The sequence below is a fragment of the Schistocerca cancellata genome, chromosome 2 (assembly GCF_023864275.1).
Source record: "Schistocerca cancellata isolate TAMUIC-IGC-003103 chromosome 2, iqSchCanc2.1, whole genome shotgun sequence".
In the NCBI taxonomy this organism is placed as follows: Eukaryota; Metazoa; Arthropoda; class Insecta; order Orthoptera; family Acrididae; genus Schistocerca; species Schistocerca cancellata.
In genome coordinates this window covers 941,201,390-941,223,350 of record NC_064627.1, presented here as the reverse complement: position 1 = coordinate 941,223,350, position 21,961 = coordinate 941,201,390, and the positions used below count along the sequence as shown (strand labels likewise).

Below are 21,961 nucleotides of genomic sequence, written 5' to 3'. Positions count from 1 at the left end.
TGTGCTGATGTAGTTGGACAACACTCAAACGGACTCAACTTCAAGCATTCTGACGGGCATATTGGAGAGGTAACGGTAGATCACACTGGTTTCGGTCTTCGTACTGTTCGGGTCTTTGAGCTCCCTTTCGAAGTGCCACAAGACGTGGTTGTCGAAGCTTGCCGACCATACGGCAATGTTGGGGGACACATCGCCGAAAAATGGCAGACGTTCACGAATACCACGTGTTGAATGATGTCTGCCAAATCAAAATCGAACTCTCCAAACATGTACCATCCTATCTGCTGATACGTGGCGCACGAGCCATCGTTATGTATAATGGCCAGCCGTGGACGTGTGCCGGTTGCGGACAAGAGAGCCATGGTCGGTCAGACTGTCTCCGCCGACGCTTGCTCCAGGTCCCAACCAGTGACTCAGCTCCCAAAGCGACGGTCACTTTATCGGACAGGCGTACGCAGCCTCGATGCGCCACTTCAGGAAGCGCCAGTTCTCCCCCCGGCATTCCCCACTGGAAATGACGGTGCTGCCACGGCCTAACCGACACCATCTCCTCCGCTGACTAAGAGACTACCAACTCTCCAGAGCTCGATGACCAGACCGTTGCGATGGACATCGATGAGAGCACGGTGCCTACCTCTGCTGTTCAGTAGCCGGCCGTGGTGGCCGAGCGGTTCTAGGCGCTTCAGTCTGGAACCGCGCGACCGCTTCGGTCGCAGGTTCGAATCCTCCCTCGGGCATGGATGTGTGTGATGTCCTTAGGTTAGTTAGGTTTAAATAGTTCTAAGTTCTAGGGGACTGATGACCTCCGATGTTAAGTCCCATAGTGCAGCACCTCCGAAACCAGCGGTCGCGCCGAGAACGGGAGAAGTCAAACGCCATCCGACGACACACTTCTTCATGTGACATCACAGGCAGTGGAGCGGATACAAGACAGTGATCTCCGTTTGAGCACCCTGACGACAGGAGTGGACGCTCCTGATGTCCCATCCATCCCATCTGTCGACGATGGATCCCATGGACGAAGAGTCCCTGGACCCCGCTACAGCAGCGTCACCACAACTCGCCCTCGACGAGTGCGACAGTCGCTTGTCACCCGTTCCAGTCTCCTGGGCTGATGATGTCGACGATGGAGCACATCGAGATGGTGGCCCTCCCGTCAGGCAGTGCTCATTGGAGGTACGTGACCCATCTTTCACCCAGTGATTGCGGCTACAGTGACTGCGCCGGATGTTACACGCACATCTATGCCAGAACATCTGTGCCAACGGCGGGAGCACGCCCGCAACACTACCGCATCACGACTATGAATCTGGCCACCATTCGGGCTTCCCACAATCGGGCATTGTTCCGAGAGATCATTTATGCTGCTGATGTCGACATTGCCATCCTCCAAGAAGCGATCGTCGCTGATTTCTACACCCCCACTGGCTACATGGCTCACATCTCCCATGCTTCTGACGACGGAAGTCGCTATTCTCCTCCGTTACGGACTCCCTGCTGAAGGTATTGTACGTTCCTAATGGTATAGATATGGCTCTCACGCTGTTCGGCGTTCGCATCCTCAATGTATATGCGCCGTACGGCTCCAGTTGATGTGGTGACCGACACACCTTCTTCACTGACGAGGTAACGCTGCATTTTGAGGATCCCCTGGATGAAATGGTCCTAGGTGGCGATTTCAGCTCCACACAGGGACCTGATAGCCAACTTCCACATCATTCCCTCCGTCTTCATCGACAGACTTCAGCTTCTTGGCACATGTACAAAGATTCATGGCATCTGCACAGGTTTCACATACTATACGGCGCATTCGTCCAGCCGCCTCGACCGTATATACCTCACACGTTCCTTTGCTGCCGATGCTCGACATGCCGAAATATGGCCTCTTGCTATCTCTGACCAAGACGCCTACATCTGCGATGTCGTCCTCGTCCGTCAACAGTTGTGGCACAGCTAAAGCCTGTGGAAATTAAACGTTTCCCACGTGATTTTCCCCGATTGCGACTGATCGTTGAGGTTGCGTGGGACCTCTGTTGTCGACGTCGCCCCGCATACACATCCACCTTACCCTGTTGGCTATCCTGCGCGGCCGGACGTTGTGACCAATCGGTTCTAGGCGCTTCAGTACGGAACCGCGCTGCTGCTACGGTCGCAGGTTCGAATCCTGCCTCGGGCATGGATGTTGTGATGTCCCTAGGTTAGTTAGGTTTAAGTAGTTCTAAGTATAGGTGACTGATGACCTCAGATGTTAAGTCCCATAGTGCTTAGAGCCATTTGAGCCATTTGAACCGTCTTACACGTTCACATAGGCCAGGCATCATCCGATCCGTGTCAAAGGAAGCATGAATGAATAGTCTTTAGAGCCATTTTAACCATTTTATCCTGTGCGAAACCAGCTCTACGCAGGGCGTTGATTGGATATGGCAAAGACTTCAAAGCTTGGCAAGCGAGCACCATGGACTTTTATTATGTGGTGCTTCGTGACTGCACTTCGATGGCATTCCCTCCTATCCGTCAGACAATAGTGCATCGTGCTAAAGCACAGATCACTTCACTCATGCGACGACGCTTGGACCCTTGTCAGATCCTGCACCCGTGACAATATCCCTCAGTAAACGCCATCAATGTACCACCTCCTCACAGAACGCCGACCTCTTTGTCGAGCTCTCATGCACGACCTCACCTATGCGGAAGGACGACGATAGCCGGCCGGAGTAGCCGTGCGGTTCTAGGCGCTACAGTCTAGAGCCGAGCGACCGCTACGGTCGCAGGTTCGAATCCTGCCTCGGGCATGGATATGTGTGATGTCTTTAGGTTAGTTAGGTTTAATTAGTTCAAAGTTCTAGCCGACTGATGACCTCAGAAGTTAAACCGCATAGTGCTCAGAGCCATTGGACGACGATACACTACGCAATGCGCCATTGGTCAAGCTTTCTGTTCTCGTTTCTGTGGAATGTACGCTGCCGTCCAACATCCCCTGATCTTAATTGAGGAGGCAGCAGCACTGACTGTCAACACCACGCCAGAGGGTGCGGCTCAAGAACTTCAGGAACAAGTGACCGCCGATGAAGTCCTAGATGCTATCAAGGTGGGAGCTGCCAACACGAACTGATGTCGCTCACAACGACGATCCCATCCACCTTTCTTGATGGGGTCATCATCTGGTCCCTAAGCCACATAGGCGATCACGGATTTGTGATTACCAGCCCATCACTCTACTCAACAGTGACATGAGAATTTTTACGCATTTGTTGGCCTCACGACTCAAGAAGGCAGCAAGACATGTCACCTCCCTTGATCAGACTTCGCTGGGCGGTGACGACAACATCCATACGGCCCTTTGCCTTTACAGGGACATAATCGCGCTCGCGCGATTGCAACATTTACCTGGCGCATTAGCATCGCTTGACTTCAATCAGGCATTCGACCGTGTCCACCATACCTCTCTGAAATCGATCCTCCAAAACATGGATTTTCCGGCTCGTACAGTAACAGTGGTAATGCGACTCTTGAGCAGTGCCACGTAAAGAATACTCTGTAATGGTCGCCTCACCACGCCTCGAGCGATCGATCGCTCTGTCCGAAAGGGTTGCCCACATTCCATGATACTGTATGCTTTGGCATTAGAGCCCTACTCCAGGGTCTTCGCCAACGCCTGGTGGGCCTGACATTGCATGGACACCGAGGCTGTTGTACAGCCTATGCTGATGATCTAATACTCTACCTTCGCAACCAAGACGATGTTCGCACAGTCTGATTTGGGTGGTGACACATAGGGAGGAATCGGGCAGTTCTCTTAACATTTCCAAATCGAAGGTTCTGTGCATGGGTGAAGGCAGAGCTGAGAGATATGTCGCTCCTCTAAGCATGGCCATCTGTGTCCGCTGTTTGGGCACTGATTTTCTAAATGACCGCCGTCGTTCAGCGGCAACCAACAGTAGACGTCTCCTCCAAACAGTCAGGGCTGGACTTATGGACCATGTTAGATCCATTGCCGTTGTACAGCGCGCTCAATACGTGAATGTTTACCACGTATCACGCATCTCCCATGTGGCACAAGTGTTCCCGGTCCCAATTTCCCTCGGACGTCTATGTTGATGGCGATGGGATCCTTTGTCCATACCAGGATGTTATTAAAAGTTCAATATTCCTCCCGCGGGAGCATGGTGGAGTGGGCTTATTCCATGTTCCGGGCAGAGTCAGGGCACTTTTTGTTAGTCCCCAACTGAAAGCCTGGCGTCGCTGCCCGACGAGCCTGACCGGACTGCTTTTGCATGAATACGCGCAGTCCCCACGTCAGCCCCAGTCGTGTTATCAGACATTCCACCCACCTTCTTTCACTTTCGCACTTCTTTCTTGAATTAAGTTACATCCTGCACTCCTTATCCCTTCCACGTATACTCCAGACAAAGACTGTACACGACGCATTACAAATGTGTCAAACCCCCAACTCCATGGACGACAAGCTCCCCAGATCATACGGCGTCGTGTGTGGAAAGCGGCACATGCTGGTTATCTCGACACCAGCGTCCATTCCACCTGGTATATCACCGTCAATGGCAAACAGGTCAACCAGTTTCGTTTGCATCGCATCAGCCTCACTGACACACCCCTCTGTGTTCACTGTGGTGTGGAGGACACGGAAGCTCATCGATTCTCATGTAGTCCTTCGTCTGACGTCACAAGTTTCGCGCAGCATGTCTTGACTTCTCTTACCCGACAGACACCTGCTCGGATCACTTTCCTGACGCCATTATTCCCGGATGTGTTTCATTACCCCGCAACAAAAACTAACGCTGTGAATTGGATACGCGGTCATACTGTCCAGAACCTTATTGGTCCTGACGAGAAATCAAAACTAGGTTACTGAACGTACCTATACAATAGACACTGTGCACTTGTTCGCAACCCCAGATACAAGCAGCTCTTTTCCAATTTACTACGGAGCGTCTTTCATGACCCGCCTTCCAGCTCGAACGTCCAAGCCATGATATGCTGATCCTTTTTTGCTGACATGATGTTCTGAATGCACTAGAAACAGAATCTCCATTAAAAGTTCGAGAAGACACGGTTAGATGTTCCGTCAAAAGGGAGGCGCTGGCGACTTCTAGAATTCTCGTACACAGTCTAATTTAATTACAAAATTAAAAAACAAATGAATAAATAAAATAAAAAGATGCATACAAAAACGCAAAAAAAACAAAAAATGCCATTAAATAAACTAAAAAACAAAAGCCCGTGCACAACTACTTTCATTTTCATCAGTACTCTCTATGTTCTTCGCCCCTACTTTCTTGCTTCCCTACACACTTACAGTAATAGGTTAGTTGTTTTGGATAGGCGTAGATAGGAGACAACGCCTGAAGAGGTGCATTTTATTTTTCTTGTTAGGTAACAATTGGCGGTGGCAACTAGATAAATGCACTGAGTGCGCAAGACATTTGTTATCGCGAATCCTCTACAGCCAAAGTTACTCTTGCACGGCTTGGAAGCAGTTTCACTAAACATTCTGATTGGGGAACATTCGGTTGAATCAAAATGTGATTTATTACTTTTCATGTTTTGTGATTTATGAGAAAGTGAAGTTAGACTGTTTTGTAATCCGACTGGTGGAACCAGTGTCAGCCACCGAGATTTAGTGTTTAATCTAATAAATCCTTAACCGTTGTTAACAGCGTTATCCTTTGGTGTTTCAGAACATCATCACTTGCTACAGTAAATAAATGTTATTTATTTTTTATAAGTATTATTTCTGTCTGTCACGGTTGATCAAATTTTAAGAGAGTTCTATGACACCATTTTTCTGATTGTGACTTGTTGGTTTCTTAATTATTAATAAAGTAATCTGGAGGTCGCTTCTCATGGTAGAGAATTTGTGTTTAAGAGTGTTTGAAGGAAATAATGAAATGGTAAATAATGGTCAATTGTTACGCACACCTCTCGATCCCAGTACAACCACTCCTAAAATCGTTAAAGATTATGTAAAATATCCCAAAACGGAAGGTAATCAAATGTGAAGCACAGTAACAGGATCAGAAAATCTTCATATATGGACCCTGAGATGAAGCTTGCCACATGACGTTATTCTAACGTAACGTCGTATGTAGCGACTGTTATGGACTCCATTGAGCGATACGCCTGTTCCATTGGAGTACTGTGCAACAGGCCTCTCGTTCTACAAAGAGTAGGTATGTAGAACAAGCATCTCTTCCTATGAAATCAGTGCTTATGACATTACTTTAGAATAGCGTTATGTGACAGGCATGATCTCTTTGTCCACATATGAAAACTGTCTCATTATGTCAGTGTGCGTTACATACGATAACCTTTTATTCTGGGATAATTTACATCGTTTTTCCATTCCATTGTACAACAAACAGTCCTGTTCACATATACTATGACGATATGTCGAGCCGTTTGGCACTTCTATACTAATAAAAGTATTTTGCTACGATCTGGAGATAGCTTATAGTTAAGCCGAAACTGGTAGTCAACAATGCTACGTTTTCAATCGTGACTATTAAGGTTTTTTTTCTGAATCCATAACTTTACCACAACAGATCGCTTATTTTCAAATTTGGCCTTGTCAGATAATATTCATCATTTTGATTTGCAGCTCCTTGTGTTGGCCGTGTTTAAAGTTAAAGTTGTTGCATGTGAGGTCCGCCAGTTATGCAAAACACCGTTTTTTTTTTCAGTACCCAAACATGTTACGGCACCTCTGTGGGGTTTCGTTTTTATTTATTCTGTAATGTGAACATTTTTGTTGAATGATTATAAAATTACGCGGATGTTTAGTTCAAAGAATAGATCGTTTCTTTTTGTAAATACCTTTACATTTGGTGTGCATGAATTTTCCGGATCCCTTGTGTGTTAATTACTACAGGTAGCTTGTCACCTACAACCAAACGATGTTGATGAGAAAGTTTTTTGCTGGGAGTTAACCTATCTTCTAGAATGTAATTTAGTTTGTCGCTATGTTTTCGCGCTATATTCGTTTTTACTTACGTTTTCGTGTGGCAAGCATTTTTATTCTCCACATCATGGCGAGGTGTTGTGATGCACGCGTAACTATGACAAGTATTGTCCACAAACAACGTAGTAAAACACTTTTCACTTCACCAAAACAAAATGTGATTGTGGTTTGTTGTGTGTCCCAGCCCAGTCAGTGTTCATTTGTTAACCACAGAGTTCGGCGCCAAATTTGAATTTTGTTTGCATTTTATCTTTGTCTGTGTGTCTGTGTGTTTTCTGTACGTTTCTTAGCTGTGTGTGTTGTCTTTTATATGGTATTCCTCTTGTGTGTAAATGGTGCGTCTTTGTAGATTTTACTGTATCTTTTTTTCGTGTGTGTGTACTTTTTACTTGTTTTAACACATTAAAGGAACCTTACAAAAAAAATACCACAAACAGATAAGGTCTACACACGTACACACCACACACACACACAAAGATAAAATGCAAAAAAATTCAAATTTGGCGCCGAACTCTCTGGTGAACAAATGAACACCGACTGGGCTGGGACGCACAACAGACCACAATCACATTTTCTTTCGGTGAAGTGAAAAGTGTTTTACTACGTTATTTGTGGAAAATACTTGTTACAGTTACGTGTGCATTACAACACCTCACCATGGTGCCCAGAATGAAAGTGCTTACCACACGAAAACGTAACTGAAAGCGAATATAAGCGTGGAAACATCGCGACTAACTAAATTACATTCTAGAAGATAGGTTAACTCCCAGTAAAAATCTTTCTCATCAACATCGTTTGGTTGCAGATGACAAGCTACCTGTAGTAATTAACACGCAACTGATTCGGAAAATTGTTGCACACCAAATGTCAAGGTATTTACAAAAAGAAACAATCTATTGTTTGAACTAAACATCCACATAATTTTATAATCATTTAACAAAAATTTTCACTTTACTGAATAAATAAAACCGAAAACCCACTGATGATGGTACAGTGGTGCCGAAACATGTTTGGATACTGAGAAAAAAACGGTGTTTTGCATAACTGGCGAACCTCACATCTAACAATTTTAATACGATGGGCGTCCAGCAGGTAACAAAACACGTTTGTTTTCTGAAAGCAGTTGGATTAATTCCATATTGCAATACACCATATCATTCCCCACTCTTTCGGCTGAAAAACCCTGTTTTTCAATACAAATTTCGTTCCAGGCGACCGCCGTCTTACCGGGAGGGCCTCTGTGCCCACATGACACCAAACTAATGGTCGACGTCGGAGCCAACGTCTTCCTGTATCAGTAACCTTCCTATTATCCACGTGCTGATTCGGTGGCACGCATCATTTATTGGGTCAAGCAGATGGAAGTCGGAAGTTGAGAGTTCCAGAATGTAGAATGGATGGAGAAGAACAGTCAAATGAACTTTTGCGAGCTCCTCTCAGGTGCGAAAACTTGCGTGAGGCCTTGCGTTGTCATGGAGGTGCAGAAGTTCGTTTGAATTTTTGTGGCAACGAACACACCGCTGCAGCCACAGCTGTGTGCAGCCGGAGGGGAGAACAAACAAGTATGCGTCACCTTGTTGCGATGATGATAAGACACTTCGCCCAACGACCCACAGTGCTTTTGTTCGCTGACATTCTGCAAGCGCCTACGAATATGTGCGATGCTCTGGTTTTCCGCCAAAAAGAAAGTAAATGAAAGCTCTGTGCTTGGAATGCACATCCGATACAGACGCCATTTTAAAGGCTACATATACCTGCGCCACCTGTCGGAACCTAATGGCACTGTAGGGGCTGAAGTGTGAATAGTCCATAAGAGATTCCTCGTATCTTAAACGAAAGTGGCCGAGAAAAAAATATGTGTTGCATTAACTATTGATGGTCTCTCGTCAGGTATTTTCTAGTTACCCACAAAAGTGGCCCTTTCGGATGGATGCAACGAATGATGAACAAGCACAGTTCAAAGGTTTTTTTATAGTTGTCAGTACCGTTGGTTCTCAGGACCAGGAATCATCGTAAAATAAATGAATCTGAATTTGTGTCAGTGTGTGTCAATGGTGTTGACAACTATAAAAAACTAAACTCGTGGGTGATCTCACTCATTATTATAGAAATTAAATAAATTATTTCCTTTGCTTTATGATTACCAAAACAAAAGCCTACACATTGATCTTGTCAAAATCCGACAAGCGATTCTCCTTAGTGTTGTAGCTCTCTGGGCTCTCTGGGATGCACTCTGAGTGAGCCTTGACCTCAGCTATTACGGAGCAGCTTACCACTGTCTGGGCGCCGGCCGCGGTAGCCGAGCGGTTCTATATGCTTCAGTCCGGAACCGCGCGACTGCTACGGCCGCAGGTTCGAATCCTGCCTCGGGCTTGGCTGTGTGTGATGTCCTGAGGTTAGTTAGGTTTAAGTAGTTCTACGTTCTAGGAGACTGATGACCTCCGATGTTAAGTCCCATAGTGCTCAGAGCCATTTGAACCATCTGTCTGGGCTGTATGTAAACAAGCACGCGCGTGCGAGTGCTGTTACAAAGACTACAGCACGCGTACGGGATAACACCCAGTATGTGGACTTAGAAAATTTCTGAACGCTAGCGTCAGCCGAGAACCGCTAAACGTACGTCGAGAACCGGGGGCTCAGTTTAGCCTATATAAGTAATGGTTTTGTTATAAGGCGTCAGTCTTCGTGCAGCCGCTGGAGCAACAGCATTGGACCACTCACGCAGAAGATGCCACGATATTATCGAAGGAGAAGGCTTAGCCGCCTTACAGTCTATGAAGCAACAGACAATATTGTTATTAATACCGCAACTATGTTGGTGCACAAGTCACCCTGTATGGTCCATCAGTGTTTTGTGGTGGAGTTCTTAACCAGAATGTGATGCCACACAACGTGGCACTACACAAAACTGGCGCTAATAGCATAGGCACCTAGTGAACGCACACGACACAGATCTGTAAGCCCACGGTATTGGCGATAAGTTGAGAAAACCGTCCCTAAACACATGTGCTACAAAACGCCACTGTTTCCTGCGCATGTACCCCGACATCAGTATGGGATACGATCACCATGCACACGTACGCAGGCCGCACAATGGGCTGGCATACTCTGGATCAGGTGGTCGAGCAGTTGCTGGGGTATAGCCTCCCATTCTTGGACCAGTGCCTGTCCGAGCTCCTGAAGTGTCGTAGGGGTTTGAATACATGAAGCGATACGTCGACCGAGAGCATCCCAGACGTGCTCGATGGGGTTTAGGTCTGGAGAACAGGCAGGCCACTCCATTCGTCTCATATCTTCTGTATAAAGGCACTCCCCCACGATGGCAGCTCGGTGGGGCCGTGCGTTATCATCCATCAGGAGGAAGGTGGGACCCACTGCACCCCTGAAAAGGCGGACATACTGGTGCAAAATGACCTCCCGATATACCTGACCTGTTACAGTTCCTCTATCAAAGACATGCAGGGGTGTACGTCCACCAATCATAATCCCACAACACACCGTCAAACCACGACCTCCATACAAGTCCCTTTCAAGGACATTAGGGGTTGGTATCTGGTTCCTGGTTCACGCCAGATGAACACCCGGTGATAATCACTGTTCAGAGTATATCTAAACTCGTCTGTGAACATAACCCGTGACCACTGTTCCAATGACCATGTACTGTGTTCTTGACACCAGGCTTTACTGGTTCTCCTGTGACCAGGGGTCAGTGGAATACACCTTGCAGGTGTCCAGGCGAATAAACCATGACTGCTCAGTCGTCTGGAGACTGTGTGTCTGGCAAAAATCTGTTCCAGTGGCTGCGGTAAGGTCCCAAGCAAGGCTAGCTGCAGGTGGCCGTCTGCGGGCACTGATGGTGAGATATCGGTCTTGTTGTGAACATCCCAAACTGTAGCGCCGGACACGTTTCCTGTCTGCTGGAAGCGTTGTCATAATCTTGAGATCACACTTTGTAGCACACGGAGGGCCCGTGCTACGACCTGCTGTGTTTGACTAGCCTCCAGTCGCCCTAGTATTTTATCCCTCATAACTTCATCAATACGTGTTGTATGAGCCATTTTTAACACACAGTCACCATTAGCACATCTGAAAACGTATGCACACTTACTCGCTGCACCATACTCTGACATGCACCAAGACACCTCTGCGTATATGGAGTGCTGCCAGCGCCACTGTGCAACGACCGCAGGTCAAATGCACCGCATGGTCGTACCCCAACGTGATTTAAACCCGCAAACCACCCACCAGAGCGTTGTTTCACCACGGATCAGCGTTATCCTTAATTTATGAGCATGAGTGTATTTTGAGCTGGTGAATATTTCGTGTATTGTGATTACGAAATTGACTTAGTTTTCGAGCATCATTAATGAATAGTTTCGAGATTTTGCTACCATTCTCGTAAGGCTCTCAACGTATCTTGATTGTATTTGATAAATATATTTCCTTTCAACATTGTAAATCAATATTGTAGGACCATGTCCAGCTTATTCGAGATGTCTTTTCTTGAATGAACGTTACTCAACACAATTCTCTGTGATCTGCATCAATTACAGACGTTAAATTGGAACCCATGTTATTAAATTATTCGTTTAACATCTATTTTGTATTTCTGTGTGTGTTATTGACTCTCAGTTTTAGCCAATGTATGGACTATTTGCTTGCCGCATCACAACTACAGGTCACTATTTGCAGCGAACTAGCAGCGGGGCATGGAAGCAGACGTGCACGGATCGACCGTATGATTACACCGAACTACTCATCTTGAACAGAGCCATGCATAGTCCAAGTACCTGAATTACGACTAAACGCAGGTAAACACGCAGCTTGTTTACTCGTATGGGCTGCTGTTAGGATGAGAAACTACATTAGCAGCAACCATTAGGTAACGTTGCAGGGTGTGGTCCCCCTGTTACGCTTAAGGAAACGCTTATTGCGGAAGGATTACAGCAGTTTGCGTTGCATGCAGTAAGGAAAGGTGTTTGTATCAGCGTGGCAATGCACCCTGTCGTGAAGCAGTATCTATAAGGCAGTGGTTTATGGACAGTAACACACCTGAAACAGCCCAGTCTTCCCAGACATCCGACGTGAACCCAATGGAAAGCCTTTGGGATGAGTTAGAACATCCACTACTGTGCAGCTACGCTACTGATGAGAAACTGCTGGAAACATTATCTGCAATAAACTATCGAGGAACAAGTGTCCAGAGCAACCTTAGTAGGAATTATTAGATAAAACAAACAGTAGGAAAAGAAGATGCCAAACTGAGATTAAGAGGAAGAATTTTAAGGCAATGTAACTCATCCACAAAGTAAGTGGCTGATAAGGTGCTTGTTCGGCCGATTCTTCAGTATTGTTCATCTGGTAGGAGTGATAAAATAGATACACAAGATCCAAAGAAGAGTGTCGCGTTTCATCAAGGGATCGTTTACCGGCGTTAGAACGTTACCGAGATGCTGAAGGAACTCCGTTGGCAGACGGTACAAGAGAGACGTTGTGCATCACAGTGAGGTTCACTACTGAAATTTCCAGAGAGCACTTTCCGAGAAGAATCAAAAACATCTTACTTCTCCCCACATATATCTCATGTAATGACCACGACGAGAAATTAGCCAATGCAGAGGCTTGCCGATGGTCATTCCTCCTACGCGCCATTCGCGAGCGGAGCAGGATAGGGGGGATCAATTAGTGGTGTCAGAAGTACCCGCAGCAACACACCATGAGCTGTCTTGCAGAATGTGATGTAGCTGTGGACTTCACTGCAGGCACCAGCGTCCCTCACCTCTTCCAGGTTTCGGCTTTTGGGGAAGAATGGGCTGGCAAAGTTGTTATAAAGGTGAAAGGTGAACACATCCCGTATAAATCTTCGCTATACACTACTGGCCATTAAAATTGCTACACCCCGAAGATGACATGCAACAGACGCGAAATTTCACCGACAGGAAGAAGATGCTGTGATATGCAAAAGATTAGCTTTACAGAGCATTCACACAATGCTGGCGCCGGTGGCGACACCTACAACGTGCTGACATGAGGAAAGTTTCCAACCGATTTCTCATACACAAACAGCAGTTGACCGGCGGTGTCTGGTGAAACGTTGTTGTGATTCCTCGTATAAGGAGGAGAAATGCGTACAATCACGTTTTCGACTTTAATAAAGGTTGGATTGTAGCGTATCGCCATTGCGGTTTATCGTATCGCGACATTGCTGCTCGCGCTGGTCGAGATCGAATGACTGTTAACAGAATATGGAATCGGTTGGTTCTGGAGGGTAATACGGAACGCCGTGCTGGATCCCAACGGTCTCGTATCACTAACAGTCGAGATGTCACGCATCTTATCCGCATGGCTGTAACGGATCGTGCAGCCACGTCTCGATCCCTGAGTCAACACATGGGGACGTTTGCAAGACAACAACCATCTGCACAAATAGTTCGACGACGTTTGCAGCAGCATGGACTATCAGCTCGGAGACCATGGCTATGGTTACCCTTGACGCTGCATCACAGACAGAAACGCCTGCGATGGTGTACTCAACGACGAACCTGGGTGCACGAATGGCAGAACTTCATTTTTTCTGATGAATCCAGGTTCTGTTTACAGTATCGTGATGGTCGCATCCGTGTTTGGCGACATCGCAGTGAACGCACATTGGAAGCGTGTATTCGTCATAGGCATACTGGCGTATCACCCGGCGTGATGGTATGGGGTGCCATTGGTTACACGCCTCGGTCACCTCTTGTTCGCATTGACGGCACTTCGAGCAGTGGACGTTACATTTCAGATGTGTTACGACCCGTTGTTCCACCCTTCATTCGATCCCTGCGAAACCCTCCACGTCAGCAGGATAATGCACGACCGCATGTTGCAGGTCCTGTACAGGCCTTTCTGGATACAGAAAATGTTCGACTGCTGCCCTGGCCAGCGCATTCTACAGATATCTCACCAATTGAAAACGTCTGTTCAATGGTGGCCGAGCAACCGGCTCGTCACAATACGCCAGTCACTACTCTTGATGAACTGTGGTATCGTGTGGAAGCCGCATGAGCAGCTGTACCTGTACACGCCATGCAAACTCTGTTTGACTAAACGCACAGGCGTATCAAGGCCGTTATTACGGCCAGAGGTGGTTGTTCTGGGTACTGATTTCTCAGGATCTATCCACCAAAATTGCGTGAAAATGCAATCACATGTCAGTTCTAGTATAATATATTTGTCCAATGAATACCCGTTTATCATCTGCATTTCTTCTCTGTGTAGCAATTTTAATGGCCAGTAGTGTAGGTATCGGGGTACATCAGATAGTGTAAATATTTGAAACATTAATCGTAGAGACAAGTACACTATCACACGTTGAAAACTTTGTTTCGAAATCTTCAACAGTTCTGAGGACGACAGCCCAGCTCAATCTCCTCGTGTAGCAGTGAGTACATCTCCCTTTAATTATCGTTTGTGATCACGTCCTCCGTATCAAAGTAAAAAAAATACATCAGTGTCACAGAAAGTCTCTGAGATTCTTCAGAGGCTACATAGACGTAACGGCGACTTGCAATGTTTGTTTCTTTCAGGGTCATTCTCATTTACTCTTCAAGTATCAGTTCATAATACTCTTCACATCTCAGGCTTGAAAACTGTTACGATATTCGTTCGGTAAAACTTTCGTAGCATATCACTTTCGAAGCCTGTTCTCATCTGGAGGAACAATTAAGTACACTTACTATACAAACACCACCTCATTCATTGTCATGAGGTGCGGAAGGCCAACGTGAGTCATTGACAATGGCCTATTACGCCGTTATGTAACATACGTCTGGGTTTATTACGCAGTAGGCGCACTAGCAGAGCATGATGCAACGAATAATCCAAGGATACCGCTGAATCACTCTCTGCTGCATTATTAGAAGACAACTGTGAATTAGGTTCCTCTGGTTATGTTTTTATACTGCAGCTTTCATGTAACATAATTTAAATTTTTCAGCTAGTGCAGCCATTACTGTGGCAGTATAATGAGAAACTTCCCTCTGACACACACGCACGTTGCAAAGGTCATAGGTTACTCTCACACATAGAAAAACAGGTATGGAAAATACAGAAACAAAAAAGAACAAACAACAATGATTAGTTTCTGACGGTATTTTTGTTCCGTCGTGAGAACTACAAGAAAATATGTGTTTTTCTCACCAGAAGCTCTTCGATTTATTGAAGTGAAGCATCATCAGTGGTCCGTAGTTGAAGATATGAACAGTTCGATTCGTTTTCTAGATCGGAAAACAGTTCGTTAACAAATTGTGGGTTTTTACATACGGCAATTTGTGATCGGCTTTCCACCTGCATTACCAAATGCCGTCTGCTAACATATTTTTGGTTCCTTTCTTCATCAGAAAGTGATGATTCTGGTCTCATTTTACGCTGCTTTGCAAAGCTATGCATCTTGATGTTCAACAGAGCACAATTTTCTACACTACTGTAAACTTTTTATTTGTTTATTTGTCAGTGTGTATCGCGATTTCTAATGTTGCCAACATAGCCACTAGTTTTTTTATCTACATTTCTTTCCTATCTCTGTAGTTCATTATACGTGTGTTAGTCTGTTTAATGATATTACTGGGTATTTATATGCTGTGTAAGACAAATGAAAGAGTTGTGATGGAGTTTAAATTTCGTGTGGCGAGTATGTTGCGGGGTGGGGGGGGGAAGCAAAGGTGACTTAACAGTAAGTGGTAGTTCATTATACGTGTGTTATTCTGTTTAATGATATTACTGTGTATTTACATGTCGTGTTATACAAATGAAATAGTTGTGATGGAGTTTAAATTTCGTGTGGTGAGTAGGCTGGGTGGTGGGGGGAGCAAAGATGACTTATCAGGAAGTGTGTAGTGATGTGATAGAGAGTGAGTTATAGGAAAAAGGTGACTAGCATGGAGAGCGAAGAATAGAAAAGTCCCTTCTGTTTTTTTATGTTATTTCTTCAATTATGTTACATAGCGTCTGGTTTCCAATATTTATTTGGTCATTGAGCAACTGCTTATTTTGTGGTAATGCATTTCATATATGGAAGTTGTCTTGGAAAACGGGGAGATGTATGTCTTTACTGATTATTATGATGTTCAGTGTCGCTCGGTATTCCTGTTTAAGATGGTCTCCAGATATTGAATGGTTTGTAATGTATACCCATGCCCTGATTTACTCCTTAGATCTTGTACCAAATATTGAGTCAGTTTTCCTATTCTTCGCTCTCCACGCTAGTCACCTTTTTCCTATAACTCACTCTCTATCACACTACTACACACTTACTGTTAAGTCATCTTTGCTTCCTCCCCAGCCCCCAGCCTACTCATCACACGAAATATAAACTCCATCACAACTCTCTCATTTGTATAACACGACATGTAAATACACAGTAATATCATTAAACAGAATAACACACGTATAATGAACTACAGAGATAGGAAAGAAATGTGGATAAAACTAGTGGCAATGTTGGCAACATTACAAGCCACGATACACATTGACAAATATAAAAATAAACGTTTACAGTAGTGTAGAAAATTGTGCTCTGTTGAACATAAAAAATGCATAGTTTTGGAAAGCAGCGTAAAATCAGACCAGGATCATCACTTCCTAACGAAGAAAAGAACCAAAAATATGCTAGCAAGTTATTGTCTCTTGACAACGACAAAGGCTGCACGATTTTGCTAACGCAGCATATGTTAAAACAATAGCGCACAGACTTTTCACTTGGAGACTCATCTTTTTAAGTGCAGGTGTCATGTGCTGTTAATAATGCATCTGTTGTCGTTTATCTGATTATTTGGAACAATGTGTTTGTGTACTGATGCCAATGTTTTGAATTAGGAACTAATTCATGTAGTTTCATGAGACTGCTCTGGCTCGACCTACTCACGGAAATGTTGAATGATCGAGAATTCTCCCAAGAAGACTACTACGAGGCGGAAGTGAGGTGGTGGTGGTGGCGTCTAGAAGGCTGTGGATCCACCACCTGCTGCCGGCCGAGCCACCACCCATGGGGACGGGGCAGCCTCCACGGACAGGGATAGGACGTTTCCGTTATTAGAGTCTGCTCCGTCGATGTCCTGGCTGCGATACAAAACGGCGGTGTGCAGTATTTACTTAATTTATCACTGTACCCAAGATAAATACTTTATCGGCGTATGGAAAAATTAAAGAAGAACACAAAATAAAAAATAATATCAATGCACAAGATAAGTATAAAATTAAATAGAAATTGACAGTCACCTCTTTAGATAAGTCTACAAAACTATATAATGTGAAATTAACCCCTCTAATGTGAAGCTTATTAATGTTAAGGGGACTGATGACCACAGATGTTAAGTCCCATAGTGCTCAGAGCCATTTGAACCATTTGAACCAATGTTAGTAACAGTTTTCTTTTACTCTTTAACTGTATGTTAGAAAAAATTGTAAGGCTCTAGAATTCGGAGCTAAAAATCACAAAATTGAAACAATAACTCTGGGAAGGAAAACAAATGGAGGTAATCTGCTTGGCTTTCGCGGATGATTTCGCAATACTTTCAGAAAACCTGACAGAAGCAGTTACTCAAATAAACATCGTGGAAAAATTAGCAAACGGAACTGGTCTCAAAATTTCAGCTGAAAAAACAAAATTCATGATAAATATAAAAATGCACCAAAATACACTCATGGAAATGAAAAAAAGAACACATTGACACCGGTGTGTCAGACCAACCATACTTGCTCCGGACACTGCGAGAGGGCTGTACAAGCAATGATCACACGCACGGCACAGCGGACACACCAGGAACGGCGGTGTTGGCCGTCGAATGGCGCTAGCTGCGCAGCATTTGTGCACCGCCGCCGTCAGTGTGAGCCAGTTTGCCGTGGCATACGGAGCTCCATCGCAGTCTTTAACACTGGTAACATGCCGCGACAGCGTGGACGTGAACCGTATGTGCAGTTGACGGACTTTGAGCGAGGGCGTATAGTGGGCATGCGGGAGGCCGGGTGGACGTACCGCCGAATTGCTCAACACGTGGGGCGTGAGGTCTCCACAGTACATCGATCTTGTCGCCAGTGGTCGGCGGAAGGTGCACGTGCCCGTCGACCTGGGACCGGACCGCAACGACGCACGGATGCACGCCAAGACCGTAGGATCCTACGCAGTGCCGTAGGGGACCGCACCGCCACTTCCCAGCAAATTAGGGACACTGTTGCTCCTGGGGTATCGGCGAGGACCATTCGCAACCGTCTCCATGAAGCTGGGCTACGGTCCCGCACACCGTTAGGCCGTCTTCCGCTCACGCCCCAACATCGTGCAGCCCGCCTCCAGTGGTGTCGCGACAGGCGTGAATGGAGGGACGAATGGAGACGTGTCGTCTTCAGCGATGAGAGTCGCTTCTGCCTTGGTGCCAATGATGGTCGTATGCGTGTTTGGCGCCGTGCAGGTGAGCGCCACAATCAGGACTGCATACGACCGAGGCACACAGGGCCAACACCCGGCATCATGGTGTGGGGAGCGATCTCCTATACTGGCCGTACACCACTGGTGATCGTCGAGGGGACACTGAATAGTGCACGGTACATCCAAACCGTCATCGAACCCATCGTTCTACCATTCCTAGACCGGCAAGGGAACTTGCTGTTCCCACAGGACAGTGCACGTCCGCATGTATCCCGTGCCACCCAACGTGCTCTAGAAGGTGTAAGTCAACTACCCTGGCCAGCAAGATCTCCGGATCTGTCCCCCATTAAGCATGTTTGGGACTGGATGAAGCGTCGTCTCACGCGGTCTGCACGTCCAGAACGAACGCTGGTCCAACTGAGGCGCCAGGTGGAAATGGCATGGCAAGCCGTTCCACAGGACTACATCCAGCATCTCTACGATCGTCTCCATGGGAGAATAGCAGCCTGCATTGCTGCGAAAGGTGGATATACACTGTACTAGTGCCGACATTGTGCATGCTCTGTTGCCTGTGTCTATGTGCCTGTGGTTCTGTCAGTGTGATCATGTGATGTATCTGACCCCAGGAATGTGTCAATAAAGTTTCCCCTTCCTGGGACAATGAATTCACGGTGTTCTTATTTCAATTTCCAGGAGTGTACATAGAAACACAAATAGGTAAAATAGAGCGAGTGAATAAATTTAAATATCTTGGAGAAACTATACATCAGAATGGACTAGAAAAATCTGCAATAGATGTAAGAATTAACAAAATGGAAAGAGCATATGGTTTGACCAAAAATATTTACAACAAGAAATATATATCTAGAAAAACAAAACTAAAACACTACACCACAGTGGTACGACCAGAATGTTTATATGGATCTGAATGCCTAACGGTGAACTATAAGCTGGACAAACGAGAGGTACTGGAAAGAAGGATTATTAGAAAAATAATGGGTGCAACGAAAACTGCAGATGGTTGGAAAATAAGAAGTAGTGAGGAGATCTACAAAAATATAGAGAAAATATCTGAAGTATTTAATTAATTGAAAAATAATTATACTTGACTATGTCGTAAAAGTAGCATGTGCAGCAGCTGCAGGAATGAAAATAGAAAAGGAATGAAGATGAAATGATGTTTAATATTCCACTATAGAGAGAATTATTAGAGAGCGAGAGCGAGAGACCAAACTCGGATTGGCTGAAGGGTGTGAAGGAAACTGTATCATTAATTCCTTAGGATATTTCGAAATACTGTACTGAAAACAACTTTAATACTTTTCTGCCAACCACTCAGGGAAAGTATGGCCCCATGCAAGCTGCACTTGGCCCGACTGGTGCGTTTTAATGGCGTAAGCGTGTACGCGAGCAAAGACTTACAACCTTTCCCTTGCAAACAGGTGGTTGTTGTTGGGTTGCTGCCTTCTTGGCACCTCAGCGTTACTAATCGTACTCACAAGAAAATTCTGCTAGCAGCCAGTGCTGGGAAGTACCACACTGAGAAACACCTCAGAGTGATGTGACGGTTACTACGTCACAGAAAAGTCACCACCGAAGAACATTTCCGAAACACCATTTCAAAAATTTTGTCAGCCTGTACGATGGCTGGAAGCGGTGGTTATGCAGAGTGGATCATTCATTTGGTGAGACTTCAAACTGAGACCACCAAACACAATATCATGAAAATTCAGCGTCCTGGGGCAAACAGTAGGGAGAAATGGACAAAACTGCTGGTTAGCGGCAGCCACAGCGTTCAGTCAACAACATAAAGATCAATCAATCAGCGAGAGGAGCTCCCAGAAATGCCAGAGAAGAGGTGATTTTTGTTTTGCTTCGCGCAAAGCCTTCTAACATTGCCATTTGCAGGCCTGGCAGCCTATTGTAGACTCAGTTTTCAAACATCGAGTAGGATTGCTGCATATGATGCGGTGGATAACGTTAATTTGCGTCTCCTCGGTTTCCATTACATATCACTTTCATATGGTTCTATTCCTGATTCTTTAATACCTAACAGTGCAGTCCCTGACTAACTTCAGATTCCAAATATTTCGTTGAGGCTGTCCCTGCGAGCGAATCACAGCAGACAATTGACACTGAGCACGTGGAAAGGAAGTCCGCCTCCACAGTAAGGATGGCTGTTATAGCTGAAACAACTTGTCTTCGGTTATACTGGCTTTCCCACACCAGTTTAACTTGGCTGTTAAAACGCACAGTATAACCGGTTTTGGAAATAGCCAATTTTCGATTCTTCTTCTATTACGTCCTGTAATAAACGTAGATATCGAGGAAAGATTGAAAAAGTTTGACTGACTCAGTTTCAAGGTACATAGAATAAAAATATTAAATTAAATAGGCAAATAACAGAACACTAATCCGTTCACCAGTCTCTGCTTTACTCGGAAAGTGATAAACGGTTGAACAATGCCAAAAAATCACTAGTATTCTCCTACTGATGCAGATTTTTTGAAACTGCTCAAAAATCAAGTCTTCATCGCAGATCATTCCACTATTTGGGCAATACGAATAGTCACTACTAAAGGGTTAAAGCTGAGGTTCCAGAGCTCTATTTTTCATGTTAATTTTTCCGATTTCATGGGCCCCAAGCAGATAAAGGCGTATTTTGTAGACGCAGGTAGTAGATCAGCTACTTTCTATTTTTATCATACACTATGAATGAATCGTTGTTAAATTTCTGATTTATTACCGTTACCAAATCACCTTCCCCTTTTATTCTTTCACAGAAATGGCAGACATATCCTTAATTTTGTAAAGCAAATGAAGTGCTTCGTCACTTTGTAAAAATATTTCCGGACTAGGGTTGGTGTCATTCTGCAATATAGCGGATGTCTGGTGACGATAGCGATAAACTACGATGTAGACCAGGTGGGGGCAAGTCTTTCATAATTCACGTACAAGCGTACCTTAAGCTAGGACACCAGGCCACGGGGACATTATTTTCTCAGTAATATTGTACTATGTGTTTCTTGCACGTTTTTGTCGATATTGTTATTAAAATGGCATTGATAACTTTTCCCATTTTCTATAATAACGGAATATTTCAAACCAATGCGAAGTTTATGAATAAAAATTACTCCTCTGTTTGAAAAAAGGCTTATTTGGAAAGGGAAATTTGTTGCACTGCTTCTGGGGCTAATTGCTATTTCGATTTTTTAATCAGTTATAAGTAAAAAATAAAAAATCAACTTGCAAGCGAGACCAAATACATACCTAAAAATACCGATTATTCAGAACTAAAATACCGTTATCGGTTTTAGCTGATCCGTTTTTCCCATCTCTACTCGACGTCTGAGAGGTCAGCACGGACAGCGCAGATGCTTGCCATGCGAGAATCCGGGTTCGGTTCCCGGTATTGCCAATGATTATTCATTGACGGCACGACTGGAATGGGTTGCACTCAGCCCCGTGATGCCAAATGAGAAGCTACTTGACCGAGTAGCGACGGCTCCAGCTCTTGCAGCATTTCACAGGTAGCTGCCACATAACCCAGCTGCTGCAGTCAAAGTCTCTCCAATGGTAAAGGGCAT

At 45.1% G+C, this 21,961-nt stretch overlaps 1 protein-coding gene across 1 annotated transcript in view; it reads left to right on the top strand.

The window, feature by feature from the left end:
* Positions 1 to 1,005: 1,005 nt before the first annotated feature.
* LOC126160007 (serine protease 1-like) overlaps positions 1,006 to 21,961 on the top strand; it is a 141,851-nt gene continuing 120,895 nt past the window's right edge. The window contains exon 1 of the mRNA XM_049916817.1: positions 1,006 to 1,176. Within this exon, the coding sequence (XP_049772774.1) occupies positions 1,006 to 1,176 (171 nt within the window). The remainder of the gene's footprint in view (positions 1,177 to 21,961) is intronic.